This window comes from Nannospalax galili, unplaced genomic scaffold (assembly GCF_000622305.1).
Source record: "Nannospalax galili isolate Female #2095 unplaced genomic scaffold, S.galili_v1.0 scaffold874, whole genome shotgun sequence".
In the NCBI taxonomy this organism is placed as follows: Eukaryota; Metazoa; Chordata; class Mammalia; order Rodentia; family Spalacidae; genus Nannospalax; species Nannospalax galili.
The window spans coordinates 391,073-407,948 of NW_008334302.1; the positions used below are offsets into that span (position 1 = coordinate 391,073).

At 34.4% G+C, this 16,876-nt stretch overlaps 1 protein-coding gene across 4 annotated transcripts in view; it reads left to right on the top strand.

The window, feature by feature from the left end:
* The window catches only part of Slit2 (slit guidance ligand 2), a 354,605-nt gene that overhangs the window by 226,600 nt on the left and 111,129 nt on the right, over window positions 1-16,876 (top strand). For 2 of the 4 annotated variants that reach the window (XM_029561716.1, XM_029561715.1), the window contains exons 7-10: window positions 3,415-3,486; window positions 6,070-6,233; window positions 7,756-7,767; window positions 8,721-8,859. In XM_029561716.1, coding sequence (XP_029417576.1) covers window positions 3,415-3,486; window positions 6,070-6,233; window positions 7,756-7,767; window positions 8,721-8,859 — 387 coding nt within the window. The remainder of the gene's footprint in view (window positions 1-3,414; window positions 3,487-6,069; window positions 6,234-7,755; window positions 7,768-8,720; window positions 8,860-16,876) is intronic. The other 2 variants (XM_017797197.1, XM_017797196.1) reach the window with 1 other exon arrangement.

Sequence of the window (16,876 nt, forward strand, 5' to 3'; positions counted from 1 at the left end):
CAAGAGCATCAGAGCTTGTTTACAGCAGAAGATAACTGAAATGACTGCAAGTTATAAGAAAATATGGGTGTCTTAAAAATATTTCAATGTTTTATGTGATATTTTGTGATGTCAAGAAAGTAATGTTGTAATATACATTTTAATAGCATATATTTTAATATTTTTTTACAAGATTTGCCTAATAAAGCAAAATTGGATAAAATTCCAAGGTGACTGGGATTTATCATAGACCTAAACTATGACAGGTTTCGGAAAGGTCGTCAGAATTCGGAGTCTTTAGGGAGCTGGTTATCTTCTTATCCTGTGGAGGCAATAGACCAGTAACTTAATCTTCATCTGGAATTTCAGATTTACAATGTTTTAACTTCGTGTTTTGTTTCTCTTTTTTGTCTCCATGAGCATGTTTGAATGTCTGACACTATTGCGGCCAAACAAAAGAATATGGTATAATCATTCTAATTACCCATGGAAGTGTGTTCGGTTGGAATGAGATCTCTATCCGAAAGTGTAAAATAAAGTTAAGTGAAAGTTCAAGATAGATGAGAGTGGAGAGTAGATAGATTCCTTTCTATGCTCAGTAAACAGTGTTCATCTACAATTCCGGTTGGTAGAAAATAAAATGAAGTATTTTCTAAGTATGAAAAATAATACTGAGAACTGCACCTTAATGCTTTCTTCTTTGGACATTAGACTCAGAAAACGAAAATGTCATTGAATCTGAAATGTTCTGAAACTGCTAGTTTTACATTTTCCTTCCTATACAATGGGCATAATTTAATTAAATTGAAACATAGTGAGTCATGCCCATTAAAGACCAGACTTTGTGCCAAGTCTTACACTTTCCTGGTACTAAGAAATAAAAAAGACTAAATCATAGTGACAGTCTCAGAGGTTGTTCATGATTTCAGGGGAAACATTTTGTATTTTCCTACCAAGTTGTCTTTTACACTGAAATACATTCTCCAAACAAAAAGAAAACCTTGAATTTGAGCAAATTTAATTCCTATGAGTAGACAGAATATGTCCCCTTCTCTTTCAGAGCACAATTTGTTCACAGTTATGACGTATCTCTGCCATCATACTTAGTAAACACTACGGTACTGAGTGCTGATTTTAAAACTATTTTGTTGGTTTCACTTATTTTCAGTCACTGAGTCTCAGTATTTATAGCATGCTTGGTAATCATCAACGATCATTAAAATACTAAGAAACTGTTTATTGTTACATGAAAAACCATTTTGAGAAAAGATTTCAACTGACAGGAACAAGTTTCAACATTCAATGAAAACTCTCCTTTGAATGGAAATGCTACAAGGTATATTCTATAATTAATGCATGTTTGCTGCATCTGAGAAACTGAAAAATATGTCCCCAAAGTCACATTTCAATGTGCTTTGTACTCCAGAGATTTTAGTCACGTTAAGTCAGCATAAATAATGGAGGTGGGAAAAGAAAGTGAAAATTTCCTTTGAGAACCGACAGAACTCTAGGAATTAAAGAGGAAATACAATTAATAAGAAGAGATATTTTTATTTTTTCTTAGTGCCTCTGAATGTGATGCGAAAGTTATGGAACAAGAGTTTATCTGTGGGGTGTATAAGTGAGATGTGAAATGGAAAGCGATTCTTTATGGGCAGTTGACAGTACACTGAGGACAGCACTGAAGAGGGCAAGCATCTTCAGGCACAAAATAACTGCCTTGACGGACCAGGTAGATGATGTGTGATTGTGGTAAAGATTTGGCACTGACTTTTGAAATGACTAGTCCATGGAGTTCAGAAAAGAAACATGAAGAAGAAGGGAACAGAGAAGTGGAATCACCATTCGTAAGAGAGATGAAGAGCAAACAGGCCTCGCCGTTGTATCACCCATACCCACACTTGAGTACGTCTTACCATATTCTGAGCACCTTTCCCACACTTCATGGTAAACCTTTGAAGTATTTTTAGGAAAATCTCTAACTCTTCTTTTAGAAAAGTAAAAGAAAAATTTAATGCAAACTAGACTGACAGTGGAGGACAGCAAAGTCTTTGGTGATGCAGCCATGAAATTCTCTGTCATCCCAGCTAATGTTCTGTGGTCTCTTGTCCTGGTGCTGTGGAAAATGACCAAAAGTCTGACTTTCCCTGGAACCTCAAAATGGAAATTACTGGAACAATCCTTTCTCCTATGTTTTAAGATTTTATTTTGTGGTTTTGAATCAATGAGTTTGAACTAAACTAAATAAATCTTTAAAACCTCTTTAGGCAAGCTGTCAATGATGTTCACTGGAGACATCAACTGGGATTTAGGGAGGCTGGAGAACTGAACTGACTTAAACTCAGTACAACAGAGCACTGCAACTGCATCCCAGAATGTTGATGGTCTCTCTTTGCTGGTCAGTTTTGCAATGTATTTTAAGATATTAGAAGTAACCTAATTAATTAAGTCACATAGGAAAAATAACTAACTACATCAGTACGTCTGTAAAACATTGAATTCAATGGCTCCTGTAGTCTACAGCTAACGTTTACCTGTGTTCAATGAAAATGACCATCTTGTCAAGTGCCATTAAAATATACCCTGATATTTGAAGTGAAAGGTTTCACTTCTCAAAGGATTCTCTTTGAATTGACTTCTTTTCCCACCCTTAAAATAATAATTTATTAAACTGAAAATAATTATGATGAAGAAATTAAGAGCAAATATGAAGCAAGCGGGGATTATTTTCAACATAACCTGTTCAACTGCCCATCTTCCTGTTACACCACAAGAAACCATAAATATGAGTGGAATCAAACATCATTAAAAAACAAAAGACAATATATTCTCTCACAACTCACAACTTAAATTGTTAGAACACATTCAGATCTCAATATACTGCCAGAACCAGCCACTTCATCCCCACCTGATACAATTACAAAATTTAGATCTATGTTCTTACACCCAAATCTCAACAGTGACCATTCTCCATATCGAGCGATATGTAGCAGTCTTCTGATTCAAGACCAGACAGTAACGACTGTGTATTGATGATATAAGAGTCCAGCTGGATAATCCAAGGATGTTAATTTCTTCATGCACATGGATTACATATGAAGACGTGCAATTTTTCTAATGGAGACATTCATACGCTCACTCCTTAATCAGTTTTTAAAGCAGACAAGCATACAAAAGTATGATGTAGCAACAATGGTCTGGCCTAACCCACAAATTTGTAACAAATATTGAATAACTATGAACGTACACCAGGTATGCTAAAGTATAAAAATTAATGATCGTGTTTTCTACAAAGCAATGAATCTCTATGCCTTCTCCACCAGGGAATTAATTGTTCTGCATAAATTTAGTGATGAGAAGTTTTTGATTTGGTAATGTGAAATGATCAATGGTGTTCAATATCTAATGAAAATTTCTTTTTTTTTTATTCTATAGCACTCTCAACAATAACAACATTACTAGACTTTCTGTGGCAAGTTTCAACCATATGCCTAAACTTAGGACGTTGTAAGTAGTCACACTGTACAAAAGGATACATTTAATTAAGCGAAAATGTTTCTTCAATACTGTTTTTAATAAGCAAAGTACAGCACTACTAATTCATTATGGTGTAGGCAAGGAAAAATGCAACTTTGAAGTAATTGTAGAAATGGTATTTTAAGAAATGTACTGTTATTCTGAAAACTTCAAAGCTTCCTTTAAGTGTTATCCATTATGGAAAGTTTGTAGTTGAAAAAAAAACATTTACTTTGAGCTATTATAAAGGTCACATTCCATTAAGAAGCAGAAGACTCCTTGATTGGCTGTCAGACATGATAAATGGGAAATCTTTATGATTTTATTACATATTGCAAGCAGACCTAATAAACCTAAACTAGTGCTCCAATGTTCTTTGTAATGTAAAATTGGAGCATCATCCACTGCTGATTATATAATTAAGGCCGTGTCAGCATTTATATTGCAAAAGATCTTTGCAGAGGTTATACATGGACATTAAGATATTTTTGTGAAATAAGGTATGAACTAGAGCTATTTTTTATCTCTAAGAAAAAGTAATCATTAAAACCCAAGTATTTAATTACAGTCTTTGAAGATGTAAATCTCACGTGAATTGTGTTTCAAAATCACCTAGAACTAAAAAGTGTATTACTTATAATATGTAAGAAATAGTTGGAAATAAAACCAAAGATTTAGGTTTTGAGGTAGAAAATGTATTTTTAAATCTGGCAAAACTATTTTGATTATATTTTTAAAATATTTTGCATTTTAAAATAGCATATACCAAAGCCAGGCATGGTAGTGCACAAGTCTGATTTCAACATTAGGAAATAGGAGGTTTAGTGGTTCAAGACTGGGCTCTGCTGCATAGTGAGGTCAAAGCCAGTCTGCACTATATGAGACCATCTCAAAAAAAGAACTAAATAAATGAATAATCAAATAAATAAGCAAGTAGCATATAACCAAAACCACATTTATTTTCATTCTTTAATAAAAATATATTGAATTATAAGACTTTTAATGATTTGGCAATACTACTTTAATATGTTTTCTTATTAAACTCTAATTTTGGATGTAAAAACACAGTATTTCCTTGGAACATGATGCAGCAAAATAAAAGAATTCTAAGTGTATAAAAACAGCTAAATTCAGTTTTCCTTGGGCTATGAGAATGAGACTAATATGACTTAATTAATAAACTCATTCACTCAAACCACCTTTGACAAAATTAGTTTTCTGTTAACTTTAATGTGTTTGAAAGAAAATGACCATGACTTCAATCTCTGCAAAAATGAATCTATAGAAAGTGTAAAAATATCTGCCCTGTGCATATTTATAGCGTTCTTTATTTTCTGTTACACACACACTAGTTCGTCTTCCAAATCAGCTTTTAAATTTTTCATATCCTCTTTTCATTTCAAATTTGCGTACACCCAGTTGCTGTCATAGAAACCTGATATGTTTAGATGAAAAGATTGGAGAAGAGCAGAGAAGAGTCAGGTAGAAGTGCCACCGAGCTTCCAAAGGCCTGACTTCAACTTCTCAGGAAACTGAGGGGCAGTCGCCAGCTTTCCCAAAATGTCTAATGAAAACAGAATCTAACATCTAGCTTTGATGTACGATAACCTGGTCCTTATCCACAGAATCAAGTATAAAGCAAAGTTGACCTTTTAATTTTAAATCCCCTCCCTTTGGTTAGTCATTTTTATTTACTAGCATTGGTACTTAAAAATTCCATTCTTATAGTTCAATTATCTTTCTGACTAAGTTATATGTTTTACTGTCCATTACCATTATTGGGTTACAATTGAACACATAAGCTAAAAAGGGCTAAAATGGTTTTACTGTGTCATAGACAATTCAAGGAATGATGCTTTGATTTATAGTGTTCGATGTACTTTTCTTGAGTTTAAGAAAACATAAAAGCCAGTTTGAAGTCATTTACCTAATTTAGTAGATACATTTGTCTGATATTTTATTAATGGAGAAGTATCATTTGCCATTTGGAAGCAATCCATGAGCTTGTGCGGATCCTGCCAACAGAGAGGGACTGACTTAATTCCTTCCCTCCCGCCACTTACGCCTTTTAATTTCTGCTTCTGTTCTTTGGGGATCGTTCCTTAAGAGCCAAAGCAGCTCATCTCTTTTCTTTGAGAGAGAGGGAAGAGAAAGGGGGGAGGGGTAGAAGAGAGGGGGAAAGGGTAAAGAAATTAGAACAGGGATGTGAATAAAATAGTGTCTTATATTGATTATTAGTCTGTCTTCATCAGCAAAATAAAAGGTGCTCTGATAAAAAGATTTTGCAAGATGTTGCTATAGAGACTAATAATCAAACTTACTGATATTTAACCTATGAGCCACAACTCTGTTAGCTTGTTCTTTTCCTCTATGTACCTGCAGCCCTAGTCCACCTCCATTGGCTCTTGTTATGTTGGGGCTACAGGAAAAATTGCTTTGTGAACTGGTTTAATTATTTGAAAAACAATTAGATATAAACCCTCAAAGATCTATCTATGTTTATACTCATAAATAAAAGTGCATGAATTAACTTTCTCCTGTTTTCTTGCTTTAAATTCCCTTCCTCCGATTCAGTCGACTGCATTCGAACAACCTGTACTGCGACTGCCACCTGGCCTGGCTCTCAGACTGGCTTCGCCAAAGGCCTCGTGTGGGCCTGTACACTCAGTGTATGGGCCCTTCCCACCTGAGGGGTCATAATGTAGCAGAAGTTCAAAAACGAGAATTTGTCTGCAGTGGTAAGGGAGAAAGCTCAGCTATGTTATATTCTTGTGATACTATTATGTAGCAGGTGTGAAGAATCAAAATCTCAAGTTTCAGTTTTGCCCCCAAATGTGCTTTCACGCACTGATCAATTTTGGTGGACAGTTTCCTTTGCACTGATAAGAAGATTATGTTCTAAGATATTTGTACATGGTTGGCAAATAGTGATTATTTATAAATTTATAATTTTCAGTTTGCACACAACGAGAAATATAGGAAATTTCTAGATTGTAGTTCTACTTGTAAAGAGTTATTTTCCCTTTCATTCGTTAAAATTATTATCTACTTTTATATTAACTAATGAAAAATTATTAGCTAATCCTGGATCCCTGCTCTCTGATTCAAAATAAAATAACAGTAATTGTTAAATGATGGAGTATTTTATCATGTATATGTATATATGTGCATATATAATATATGCACTTATGACTCAGTTATACTTAAGTATATGACTGGCTTATGTAATAAAACTTTGCAAATGGAAGTTACTTGTGGGTATATAAAATATCAGTAGCTAACATTTACTATGTTCTCTATGTCTATGCAATATCTAAATATTTCACATACAGTTGGCTTAATTTGGCTCTCTATAACATCTGTATCAAAAATAAAATGTATTTTCTGTATTAGAGACTAAAATATGGTACAAAAAAATAAGCTTTTCCAACTATGGTCAAGTTCAAAAGTCTAAATCTATATATTCCATGAGTACATTGATGTATGTATGCATACACACAAATTTATAATGTATAAATACATATTAAAATATACCTAAATATTTTCTAATTATATGGCTTGGTCTGCATCAGAAAATTAGTTTAAACTAAAGTAAAATACATAAATTTTTTAGTCGTGTTGTTGATCAAACCCAGGTACCTCTTGTCAAGAACTCTACCACTGACTCCCTCAATGATCCTGTCACAAAATTGTTAATTCTTGTATAATTAGCTCTCTGTATCCATGGCTTTCACAAACATGGATACAACCAATGACAGATCAAAAATATTTCTAAAACCAAATGATTTATACTGAAAATGTGCAGATATCTTATCATCATTATTTCCTTAACAATACAGTATTACAAGTATGTTGTAAGTAATCTACAATCTAAAAACAATCCACATCATGAGAGGATTTGCCTAGGTGATATCCAAATACAGTGTCATTTTGCATAAGCAACTTGTGCCGCCACAGATTTTGCTATGGAGGTCCTGAAATCTTCCCTCATGTTTCACAAGGGATGACTGTCATACATCATAAGTAGTTAACCATTTTAAGGAAGTGAGGAAAAGTTGCTAAATTATAATTATATACTTAGAAACTGTCTTTAAGTTTAAATATATTCTATACACTTTATAACCTAACTATAGTTCTTGTATAATGTCACGGAACATTCTCAATACGTCTGATTGCTTTTAAAAAAATCCAAATAAATGACTAACAATTCTCACCTAACCACTTTTTTTTTCTCTTTGCTTTTTCCATGCTGCTTTCTAGATGAGGAAGAAGGCAAGTTTACATGTTTCTTTCATTGCTTAGACTTAGACTATTGTTGTAGATTGACAGTGTGTCTAGAGGGCTAAGCTCATCTGCTAGCCTACATTCTCTTCCTTGGTATATCACTCCTACTGGGGATCCTTCCTGGCAGGTCCCAGAAGGCTGCCCTGCTTTCCTCCAGGAACTACAACCGAGCAGGTGCCTGTTTGATGCAGCCTGGACAGGGATGTTCTGTTTTACATCACTCAAATAGTCAAATCTCATTTCATAATAGCTTTGTTTTCAAATTCAGAGGAGTAAAATTATACATGTGCAGATGACTCCTCATAGTAAAGTACAAATCAGAGGAAGTGCTGAAGAGAATCCTATAGATGGACACTTACAGAATGATGTCACACAAATTTCTATAATAACTTTAAAAAAGAAGCAATTTTGAATCTACCCAGACATTCAACTTTCTCTATCTAATCTTCTCCCACATTAGTTGGAATTTCATAATTTAATTTGAGCAACAATTATGTCTACCAAGATGGAAGTGTTTTTTTTTTTCTTTTTTTGAGACAAAGGAAATTAAGCCATACAAGTTTGATTAAAACTGAGCACCATTTAAGCATATTTATATTAGAAATTAATATAGATTGCTCGAAATTGCTGCCTTTTGGAAACCCAGATTACTTTAAAATAGAATTCTGGTCTTAAATCTGTATTTAGCCTTATTAATGATTTTTTTCAAGTTCAGGTTGATAACCAGTTTTTAAAATCTCAATTCTTTCACTTGAATATCAACCCCAAAATACAAACGCATGCTTCCAAAATGAATTTTAAAGATATACAACCATTTAATTAATAGACATTAAAGATATTTATCTGTCACATGCTTTCTTAATTGAGATAAGTCTGCATGTTTCACCACTATGAAATTTAAGAGGAAAACTCTAACTCCTGTTTTTCAACCCCTCTCTTAGGTCACCAGTCATTTATGGCTCCCTCCTGCAGCGTGCTACACTGCCCAGCTGCTTGTACCTGCAGCAACAATATCGTAGACTGCCGGGGGAAGGGTCTCACTGAGATCCCCACAAATCTGCCAGAGACCATCACGGAAATGTATGTGCTCTCACAGTCTTTCTTCTCCCTCTACCCCCCCTAGTAATCTAGAACATGATTTTACCCTTGGAGATTCTGACTTATCAAAGACAGATATGATTAATTAGCTTAGACAAATGTTCTTTTCAGATGAGTATTGATCCTTACTCTGTTAAATATATGACATTATTGGAGTGACTAGAATTTTGGTTTTTCATAAGTAGGATCAAAAGGAATATATTTCAGGGAAATTATCCCTGAAGAAGATGTTTATAGATTGTTTAAGAAACATAAAAATGTGTGTGCCTCATTTAGGCTTTAAGGTCTGTGGTTTCCCATTGTCTTTTTTCTTCCCTAAAGCAGTGGAGCTCAAAGAGTGATAGAACGGTAGTAAATGAACTGTAGCTAGACACTCTGCTGTCTCCCAAAGAGCTCAGGTTTAAAAGTGAAGTTTCAAGGTTGTGTTTGAATGAGTAGACCAACAGAAACTGTATAATGTACTAGAGTGTATCAAATGTAAAGTTGTGGCTTTTTTTTTTTAACTAGGAAACGTTTTAGCCTATGTGAGCCAGTCACTTTCTCCATCAAAATCGAAATCTCATGACTGTAACATACCTGCTTTGCATGCCATTGAAGATACGTTTCCACGCCCTTTTGAAAGCTAAGCCCCGTGGATGAAACAAGTGCATCTAATATGCGGGGTTAAAATCCTTACTGTCATAGGAAGTATTAAGGAAAATCCTTATTCCAATGCCAACTACCGAGATCATTGTGTTATTGTTTCATAGGCGTATTCTAAATTGTAACTCATTAATCAATTTGGAGGGTTTGCTGGGAATAATAAAAGAGGAGCAGTTTTCTCAGATAAGCAAAATAAAACCCTATTATTTTAAAAATTACTCTTTTGAACAATTTGTGTAATTTCTATAATAAATTAACTGGCCCAATTTACTTCATATGAGAATAATTTTAATACATAAGGCCTCTTACCATTATTTTAAAGTATAATATATGCTGAATAGTTGGTTTGGAGAATTGGGGTACAAGATATGGTTGTTTTCTCTGACTCCAGAATCTGCTGATATTTGAAACAAACACTAAAACAATGTATGCACATAATAATATTATTCCCATTAAAATTTTAGTTGATGGAATATTCTCTTACCCACTGAAGTCATTATGAAGTATTTTTAAGCTGAATTTTGCAAGAATAAGGTATGGTTTGGGTAGTGCCAGGTCACAATCTGTAAGAAAGAAACATCAGAGACAAATTACGGAGGTGAAAGTGTTATCATTTAGAGGCTGTAAAGCTGTACTTGAGGATAACACATACTTTTTGAGGCATTATACAAAGTAATGCCCTCCAAGAGAAATCACCATCTATCTTCAAACTCAGTATGAAGGTAGTACACGTGATGAAGTAGATTGTTCAAAAGAAAAACATAAAAATTATTTAATCATGGCTAATTTTTTATCATAGAAAACAATGTAAGGTAGAGACAATTTGGTAGTGGCATGTAATCAATAATTCTTACTTTTTAAAAAGCTGTACTAATGTACCATAGTTTTATTTACATATATTCATTATATGTGGTATATGGCTTCATAAAGATAATTCTTTCAAGTATATCATGTACTCATTCATACTCATCCTCACCTCATTCTCTCTCCCCTTTCTTCATTTCCTCCTGTTCGATTCTGTTTCTCCCCCGTCTCTCTTCTACTGCCATGTAATACATATACATTCACATATATATGCATATTTTATGTATCTATAAAGAATTTTAGGACCCCCAAAAAGAGAAAACATAAGACATGACATATTTGTCTTTCTGTGTCTGACTTACTTCACTCAATATAATGATTTGGTTGCATCCATTTTTTTTCAGCAAACTGCACAATATCATTCTTCTTTATGGCTGAATAAAATTCCACTGTGTGCATAGACTACATATTCTTTCTTGATTTATCTGTTAGTGGACACCTAGGCTGATTCAATAGCTTGTCTATTGTGGTATCTGACTTTGGTTCACAGTAGTTTTTTGAACAGGAAAACAGCATATTGACCTATCCCCAGGCACAAAAATGTATTAAGTAAAGAAGGGCACCATGAGACTTTTCCATTTCATGACTATCAACTTAATAGTTTCAGAATGAGGAATTGAGTTGAACTGGCATTTGATGAGATGTGGGAGTTATGACAGCAAAAATGATGCCAGCTTGAAGCACAAGCGATGGATTGGTACTAACTATATCATTATAAATAAGTAGAAATAGTAAAATTTATGTAAAATAATTCAGGCACTAAAATAATATAATAATTTTGAAAGAAGACAAGGACTTGAGCCAAATATTTTGAAGTGACTGGCTTCACAAAACCTGGGTTGACAGATAAAGTCATCAGAGGAGGGAGAGAAGAGGCTAGGTCCAGAAATCTCGGGAGCAACGGCAGAAGGGCTGAAACAGGGAAGGCAGGAAGGAGCCTCCAAAGAGGTCTGTAAAGGCAAATGCTCCTGTCTGTGAGCCGGCCAAAATCTAAATGTAGTTTGGGATTTTAATCATTCCTATGAGAGGATCAATTTTGACAGAGATAAGTTCAAAAGGCACAGCTCAGTGTTAGGAGTGGGAGTATTGATGAGGGGTGGGGGCAGAAAGAAGCAGTGTAAGTGTTTAACAAAGGGTTTTCTAAAAGAGTTGTTGTTCCACCCCCTCTTCCATGATGGTCCCTGAGCCTTGGGTAGGAGAGGATTAATAAAGATCCTTCCAAGGACCAGCATTCAGCAGACTCTTGATCTCTATACTTTGGCTATTTGTGACCTTTTGTGTTCCTGGCCCTTTGTTGCATGAAGAAGCTTCATTATTGAGAACTGAGAGGTTCATTAATGTCCTTACTCTTCATTAACCCTGTTCTATGTTCCATAGAAGAGCTGATCTTCCTAAGACAAGGGACTCTACAGAGGCTGCCTAGACTTAGTGAATGGGCTTGAACTGGGGAACTTCTGGGAACACTGGGAAGCCAGTGGGCCTGACATGGACACTGAGTATGTGGGCTCCAATGGGGGTGTGTGGGGGAGAGTGCCAGTGGGGACAGGGGTATAAAGATGATTGAGAGATTTCGAACTGTTCTGTATGAAATATACAAAAAATTAATAAAAATTATTTTAAAAATTCAATTTAAAAATGCAAAACAACCCCACAAAAATAATAAAATAAAATTTCATTTAAAAAGCAGGGTTGTTATTCTAAATAACAAATTGATTTTAAAACCCAGAAACTCACAGTCATTAGGAAGTTAGAAAAGAAGAGTGGCTTTGTGGAGAAATTAGAGTTAAATAAATTATATGTGGGAAAAAAACAAGTTAAGTAAGATATGTGTGGACATAGGAAGAAAGCAATCAGATTTGCTCATAGGAAAGAGGGACAAACAGCTGTTTCAGGGAGACAAAGAAGTTGTGGACAAAATACATTGAAAGAAGTCAGGGATATGAACACTTAAAATAACATTTGTAATCCTTTTTAATTTTCATCATAGCATTTTTCTTTTACCTAACATATAGACTTCTACCTGCTCTATAGATGTTATATAATGGTGGAGCCTGAAAGGTATATTAAATAATACATGCCATTATGTTTGCCTATGTTAAGGATATGGTATGTCAGATTAATGGTATGATAAATTTATAAGCAGGGATCGAAGCATATTCAAGGATCTAGGTGAATTATACTTCTCTGGTTATAACATTATCAGTTTTATTAACAAAACATCTGATAATGAATGATTTTGATGTTAGTGGGAACAAACTACCTCCATTATAATTTCTTAGGTATAATATACTAGCTTACTGACTCGTTAATTTTTTCCGCATTGCACCACAAGGGTACACTTACCTACACGCAGGCAGTACACCATATACATAAAATAAAAATAATAAATAAAATATGAAAAAAGAGAATGGGTACAATTGATAAATGCAGAAATAAAGGTATATAAAACGCTGTTTAATTTTTAGAGATTGAAAAGTATTAAATACATGAAAATTGAAAATTATAAGATTCTCATATTATTAAAACATTTCAAGTTTGGGTTTATTTTATTTGTATAAATTATCTCAGATTGAGGTTTAAAATAGTGTTCATTTGTTTTCTTAGAGCATGACAAATCTTTATTCTTATAACTGTTTTATAACTCTAAAAAAAAGAAAATATTTATGATCTATAAGTGTGACCAGCCTACCTGTAATCTAGTTTAAACAACAAGAGACATTCACTTGATTCTTCTCTGTGTTTGCAAGTATTCATCCTTTGGTTTTTTTTCAAAAACATTATTTGTTAATCTATAAAACAAAATATTCTTCTAAGTCAAGGTAGCATAAATAATTTTGAGAAGGAACAGTAAAGTAAGTTAACATTTATCTAAACTCTGCGATGTTGAATGTCATACACACAACATACCATTTGATTTTTCTCATTGAGCTGTGATGATTACTTTTAAGAAATTAAATGAAATAGTAATAATCATTCAACAGCATGCCCAGGTAAAGACTCATGAATTCTGATCATACTGACTGTTTTATCATGGCCTAGAATCTTCCTTCCCCGTTGTAGACTGGGAATATGGTATGGCTATGCCTAATTATATCATTTGAATGTTTGGGTGCTTTAATGTGTTCATTTCTTAACACTCTTCTGAACAACAGTGTGAATTCTAAGATGGTAAAAATTCTTTTTCAGACCATCACGAAATTTTTAGCTAGTAACAAATCTAATGTTGTGACCCACTTTAGGTACTTGATAAACATTTGAAAAATAGCTATACTGTGAATATGTGCACAGCTTAGAAATAAATCAAGCATTTAATGCAGACTTATCTCTAAAAGGAGCACGATGTACTGCCAAGAATAATAAATAAAACTACAAGGAATAGGGCTGGAGAGATGGTTCAGTGGTTAAGAATACATACTGCTCTTCCTGAGGACCTGAGTTCAATTCTCAGCAACCATGTCAGATAATTCACAACCACATGTACCTCCAGCTCCTAGAAGATCTGAGCCTCTGGCTTCCACAGGCAACCTGCACTCACATACACATACCTCCCATAAACACATATACCCATAATTAAAAGTAAAAATAAATCTTAAAAGAAACTAACAAGTTTAGGCAGTCTCTCCTTGTTGACAAAATGATTGTTTAAAAGCATAAAATTCATAATAAAAATATAAATGAATAAAATTAAAGAAAGTGGTTAATGGCATATGCTAAAATGGAATAGACTACACACACTGCTTTGAAGTCCATTCTGTTTTCAAGAGCTTGCCTTCCCGTATTCTCTGCTGACCAACCAGCATTTTATAAGCACTCTTTGTGAGAAATGAGCTAATTCAGCTATCTCACAGATAAGCTCTGGACATTTTTCTCTAAAGTCATATTTCTTCTCCGGTGCAGCCTATAGACATTTAGTCTCTCAAAAACTGACAGTTTCATTTATATGTTTTCAAAGGAGAGAAAAAGACTCAGAATGTTAAGAAATCTTATTTAAGAATTCAGTTATGAAATGGCTAATCTGGCATTAATTTTAAGTTTACTTAAATGCAAACCATGCTGTCCATCTTTAATCAAGCTCTGAAAGACAGTTGGACAAAACTTTGTTTAATTAGGATATTGTAGTAAATAAAATTGGACATTTCTGAAAAGAAACTGACAAATACTCAGAAAAAAGACAACAGAGGCTCTAGAAGCATTGTTATGAAGGAAACAAAAGACAAATGGAAATTCATGTTATAGGAATGTTTGCAAAACTGAAACTTATTTTTTATTACTCTGCCAGTAAGCTATACTAATGTTATATTTTCTTTTATATATTTTACTTTATTTTACACAAGGCTCATTCTGTTTCCCAGGCTGTCCTCAAACTTGTAACCCTTCTACCTCAGCCTTCAGAGTAACTGGGATCATAGGCACGTTGACTCTGGCTTCCTCTCCTCTTTTAAATGTTCTTATATTGTTCTCATACTGTATCTGCATGGAACATAACACATTTTAATTTGATGTGAATATTGCCAAGCTCTCCCGATAGACTGAATATCTGATTAGCACAGAACCCTGTCTGTTTTTCTCAGGTTCTATCCCAATAATTAGCCTAATGAGGAGAGTGTAGGCTGTATCAGAGAAGGTGGGAGACAGGGTTTGGGCCCACAATGTGGACAGCCTCTAAGATACCATTATTTATAGCAAAGAAAAAAAAAAGGACATTGTAGATTAGTGAAAAGAATTATATTAGAGAAAAAGTAAGGATGTCATGTAAGATAAATTCAGACATTAAAAATTAGCTATTTCTTCTGTGGCATCTTCCCAACCCTGTGCTGCTTTGAATTCTGCTGTTGAAAACCTTGCCTCAGCCAGGTAGGTCTATGCAGGATCCTGTCAAAATGATCATTGATAGCAAATTGATTCTTAGTCTATAAAGGCCTTAGAATTAATTTCTTAGACAACATTTTGTAAATGAGGTCTAAAAATTTAAGTACAATGTGATAGGTTTCTAGAGAGCAGGCTTCTCATTCTTTTCATCCCTCTGTCATATTTCCGGTGTCATTCCATAGTCTTTTCAAGTCGTTACACAGATATTCGATACACTGTAGACGATAATCAAGAGAAAGTGGACTACAACAATTTAGATTGTCCTGCGTGGTACTTGTGGCCTGTAGCCTCTGCCTCTGGTTGCCTTTTTCTCTTTCAGAAGCTAGGGACCACAACTGGGTGGATCCCAGTTCTCAGGCTTAGGACCGGACTTCTGAGTGTGGCTTTGGGGTCTCCAAATGGATTTCAGATTCTTAGAAAGCTTTCATGGGACCAGCTCATCAGACAAGTAATATGTAAAGCAAAGTCATATTGTGAAGTCACAGGCTACTCTTTCTCATTCAGCAAAGAAAAAGGCTCTTGGGAAGAAATGTATACATGATAAAGGGTGCTTACTAACTTGGCCTACATCAGATACTTTCCATTTCTCTGGGTCATTTACACACATAATTATGAAAAAAAATCAAAGTAGTAATATAACTGAAATATGATTCTCTGTTTAAACATCGTATTTATGATGATAAAACAACTTAAAATTTCTTATTTATCCATTTCTATTTAACCTATTTCTGTATTTTCAGCTTCTGATATTTTATTTCATTAATTCTATTAAATAATACTCATTCAATAATGAGCCTGCTAATTTAAAAGTGCTTTGGACTTTTTATATGCAGATCAAATTGGCCTTCAGTCCATTCTGGATTGGGTGATTTACAAGAGTTATAAGCTGAGCATGATGACTCAGACCTGTAATTTCAACACATGCAGGGCTGAGGCAGGATTGTCATGTATTTAAGGCCAGCCTGAACTATACTGAGTTATGAGCAAGAATAGGCTAAAATGAGACCGTGAATCAAAGAAACAAAATACATCAGCAAATAAAAATAAATGTTCACTGGGCATGGTGGCCCAGGCCTTAAATCCCAGCACTCAGGCAGCAGAGGCAGGCAGATCTCTGTGAGTTCAAGGCCAGTCTGGTCTACATAGTGAGTTCTAGGCCAGCTGGGGCTACAGGGAGACACTGTATCCAAAAGACAAAAACAGTAAACACATAAAAAAGAACTTGTTGAAATATAATGTTCTGGGGGCTTTTGTTTATTTGGATTTTTTGGTTTGTTTTGTAATTTTGCTTTTCAAGAGAGGGTCTCCCTATAGCCCCAGCTATAGACCAGATAGGCCTGGAATTCACAGAGATCCACTTGCCTTCACCTCCCAAGTGCTAGGACTAAAGGCATGTGCAACCACACCCAGCGCCTGGTAAACTTTTAAACCCTTATTTTATTCCAACATTTATGATTTCTCATAGTGTTCTTTCCTAAGGAACAGGAATCTATGACAATGTAAACAATATATTCGTAATGTAAAGAGTGTGCATGATATAAGCCACTATCTCTATTAATGAATATGATTTCATTAGAACAAATTACAGATACAATCAATACAAGTCCTTGAGGATTTACATAAA